The following is a 3,946-nucleotide window of genomic DNA, read 5'->3' as shown; positions in this document are numbered from 1 at the left end:
GGGGGGAGAGAGGATGGGGGGAGAGAGGATGGCGGGGAGAAAGCAAAGGTAAAAAGCATCACTGGGGCTGAGGATGTAGCTCACTTAGCCCTGGGCCAGCACCAGATAAACTGGCCATGATGGTGTACATCTGTTTTCCTAGCAGTCCTCTCAGGATGCTGAAGGTTGTCCTTGGCTGCTGATAGTTCTAACCAGCTATTTGTCTTTGCAGGACTAACACTGGGAGTCAAGGAAGGCTTCCTGGAGATGGGCTCTGAAGGATCATATAGAGCTGAGGGCAAAAGAATTCCTAAGAGTAATAGTGGAGGGTAGAAGGGATGGTTCTAGGAATCATCTAGAGCCTGAGGCGACAGGAACAAAGGATGCTGGACTAGTGAGCAGAACTTTGGCCCCTTCAGAGGACTCAGCATTTGCAAAAGGGCTTTTATTAACCCCCAAGTGGATCTTGTCAACACCAATGACCCATGGTGTTTGCATCAGGAGATTCAGGAGATAGGTCCTTCAGTCACCCCCGCCCCCAATCTTATGGCATTGGCTGATCTTGTCCATTTCCCTGGAGCTGACTTGGCTGCTTCCAGTTGGGCTCAGGAGCCCTGGCAGCCTGAGCAGTCTGGTGGCTGAAGACAAGCTCTGAGGCAGGGATGTTGTGAGGGCTGTCTTCAGCACACATGTGGAGAAACTCCTGAGATCTTGGGTTGGTGTGGAACATCTCAGCTCCAACCTGAGGCTCAGGGAGCAAGCAGCTGGGGCCAGGAACCCCTTCATCAGCCAGTCCTGGGGAAAGTGAGCTCTTCTCTAGGACTAAAGAAGGGGATGGGACGTGATCTGGGGAAGGAAGGTGGAGGGAATGGTCTGAGGGGCTGGGTGAGCAGGGTCGGGCTTGTTTGCTGCAGCTGACTTGAGAGCCTCTTCCTCCTGAGCCTCATTTTGTCGTTGTTTTCCTTACTGTCCAATAAAGAACATGGTGCCTCAGGCTGGAACTCTGCCCTGTTGGTTTAGGCACGCTCAGCGGGTGGCAAACCAGTGTGACCAACACAGGCACTTATGTTGGGAGTATGTGTGGCCGGACACTCAGATGACTGAGTTTGGGAGTGGCCACTGAGAGCCCAGTCCTTGTCCCTCTATCCGCCCAGTCTAAGGAGATCCTGCTACCACAGCTCAGCGGTGGGCCACCTCATAGGAAGTTGGGCTCCCTCACCACTACATAAGGTTGGCTTGAGCCATCCTGGCCACCGTCCAGGGGTCGGTACACGAAGTGGAAGTCTCGCTTGGGCTCGCTCCGGAGCAGATAGCCCTTGATGCGGTGCGGCAGTGCCTCGTCGGCCAGCTGGAAGCAGCGTCCATCCACCAGCACAAAGAGTCGGTAGTCTTGGGGCTGCGCCACCTCAAACTTCTCGGCGCACTGTGCACACAATGCCTGGGCTTCCGTGTCCGCCCGTGATGCCAGTGTCCGTGACTGCTGCTCAGGCTCCAGGTATGACACACAGATGAAGTCCTGCAGGCAAGATGGAGGAGGCTTGAGGTCACCAGGCTTGGCCAATTGTAGCCTGGGTCACCCTCATCCCAATATTGGGAGCTAGGGCCAGCAGAAAGGAGCATGGCACTGGACCTGTCTTTGCCTTCTCTGGACATGGGGGGGTGGGTCTCAAACAGCAGTGAAGCTGAGAGTTGGGGCATCTGTGCCTCCTTACGCTGCCATTGAGCCTGGAGGGTAACTTCCTTCTCTGGGTCTCACCTCCCCACTGGACTTACCCTGGGTGATTCAGTTATGTTTCAAATATGGATTTAGCTATTGTGTAAATGCATGATGTATGTGTGTGCCCCAAATGCCCATGTGAAGTCCCAAGACAACTTTGTGGAGGTGATTCCCTCCCTTCCACCTTTACATGAATTCCAGGGATTGAATTTGCATTGTTAAGTTTGCCCGGAGAATACCTTTACCAGCTAAGCACCACTTCTGGCAGATTCAATCATTTTAAACCATGGCAATAAGGGAGTTACAACTGCCCCCCTCTTCCCACCCCAACGGCCAGCCATCATCCCTCCCTTGTCACTCCCGGTCCAATCATTCATTCTGTACTTGCCCACGGGAGGGCGGTCCCAACTGCAAGGTAGCAAGACCCACACGCTGCCCCCAAGTCAGTGTGAAACGGTGTGTGTGTCTGCCCTACTGTGGACGGAATGGCAATATCAGTCACAACCATGAAAACACCAATGACCATGTTATGGGGAGGTGTGCACTTACAGGGTGCCAGGGTCTTCTGTCCCTTCTAGAGGGGAAAGATGGGACAGAGGTCTCTTGGGAGTGAGAGTGGGTCTATTGGGTTGGCACTGGCTCATGCTAATAGACACCAACGTCTATGGTACGCATCTCCTTCTAACTCTGAGTTCAGCAATGCAAGTTGAAATTGCCGGGAGTGTTTACACCATGGGAAGTGGCAGAAGCAGAGACCAGAACTTTCTTTTCCCTCCCCATTGGTTCTAAGAAGCTGTTGATTCGAGAAGGGAGTAGAGATGCTGGTTTGGCAGCTCAGAACATGGATGGGGGTCAGAACTCATTCCGTCCAGTTAGCCGACATGACTAGGAAATGGAGTTTCTGAGGGGGCTCGAAACCACACAGCACGTCTGGGTAACCATTACCCCTGAATGATTAACCTAGGACTTTCTAGGACAGAGGCTTATTTATGTTCTCTTTCGCTAAACTAAAGAGGATGGATGGATAGGCTCAACTCTTAGTTCAAAGCTGGGTCCAGAATTTAGGCCTCCTGCCTCTCAGAGGACTGGACTCCGTTTTCTATGCGTAGTCTACACAACCATCAATAGTTCTGGAGGGTTGTCTGGCCGCCTGGTCCAACTCCTTCCATTTTCTATGCATGGCAGCCCTGCTGTGTCCCAGGTTCTGGGTTATGTATGTCTGAGACACATGAACCGTGGGCATTGTCCTCCCCAACATGACAGCTTCATACAGAGAATTAACAACATGGCACAATGGGTGCTGTAATGGGGATGCGATGGCAGGCAGTGCAGGGCAGAGGACTGGTGTGTGTGTGTGTGTGTGTGTGTGTGTGTGTGTGTGTACTGGGGGGCTGTCAGGGGAGTTCCTCAGAGGAGGGCTGTTGGAGATACTGGACAACCTACTGATAGAGAAGAGATACAGCAGTCTGGGCGGATGCTGGGTTGCAGGGAGCTGATCTGGGCTGTTCGGGGACAAGTGGGTGACTAGATTTGTTGCAGCCTGGGGTGTGTGGAATGACTGTTCCTCCCATGCCACTTTGCCCACTGGGTTATAACACCTGCCTGGTGGCATTTCTGTGCCCACCCAGGATCTGTAGCTGTGGGCAGATTTATAGTCTGGGGCTTTGGATTCCTCTGTGGGAGGCCCACCGCTCACCCTAAGGGTAAGTAAGGCTGGCAGGCCAAAGCAGCCAAACACACAGCACAGGTGGCATCTGTACAGTCCGGGGCTCCAGTCACTATGGTCCCCAGCATTACCTGCACAGAGGAGCGGGAAGCCCTGGCCTTGTTGAGCGTGCGCCTACGTTCCCAGCGATGGATGGAGTCCTGCACCTCCACGCTCAGTTGCCTAGTCACTGTGATCTTGTCATAGTTCTTGATGTGCTCCAGGGCCCCGTAGGTGGTGGTCAGGTAGTAGGAACCTGAGGGGTCAAGGATACAGACTGAGCAAGGAAGGTCTGGATCCCCCCACACACACTTGAAGGGAGCTGCTCCCAGCTTCCGACATGCCCCTCCTGCCATAGCCACCAGGGGGCATCCACACTCCACAACCTGCTCCAGAGGCTTCAAGCAACGGTAGTGCACTGGGTAGCCTTACCAGTTGGTACTTTACAGTACAGACTAGCTCACATTTTTCCTTAGCCCATTTCAAGAAGGAATCATTTGGAAAATATACATTTATTTCATATATAACATATATTTATATATAAT

The 3,946-nt window shown here is 53.0% G+C and overlaps 1 protein-coding gene across 1 annotated transcript in view; it reads right to left on the bottom strand.

Moving 5' to 3' along the window:
- Positions 1 to 409: 409 nt before the first annotated feature.
- Rin3 (Ras and Rab interactor 3) overlaps positions 410 to 3,946 on the bottom strand; it is a 107,383-nt gene continuing 103,846 nt past the window's right edge. Inside the window, exons 9-10 of the mRNA XM_013346824.2 lie at positions 3,494 to 3,657; positions 410 to 1,495 (exon numbers count right to left, since the gene is read on the bottom strand). Of these exons, the coding sequence (XP_013202278.2) occupies positions 1,175 to 1,495; positions 3,494 to 3,657 (485 nt within the window). The 3' untranslated portion in view covers positions 410 to 1,174. The remainder of the gene's footprint in view (positions 1,496 to 3,493; positions 3,658 to 3,946) is intronic.

This window comes from Microtus ochrogaster, chromosome 1 (assembly GCF_000317375.1).
Source record: "Microtus ochrogaster isolate Prairie Vole_2 chromosome 1, MicOch1.0, whole genome shotgun sequence".
Lineage (NCBI taxonomy): Eukaryota > Metazoa > Chordata > Mammalia > Rodentia > Cricetidae > Microtus > Microtus ochrogaster.
This window is presented reverse-complemented; position numbering and strand designations above follow the sequence as displayed.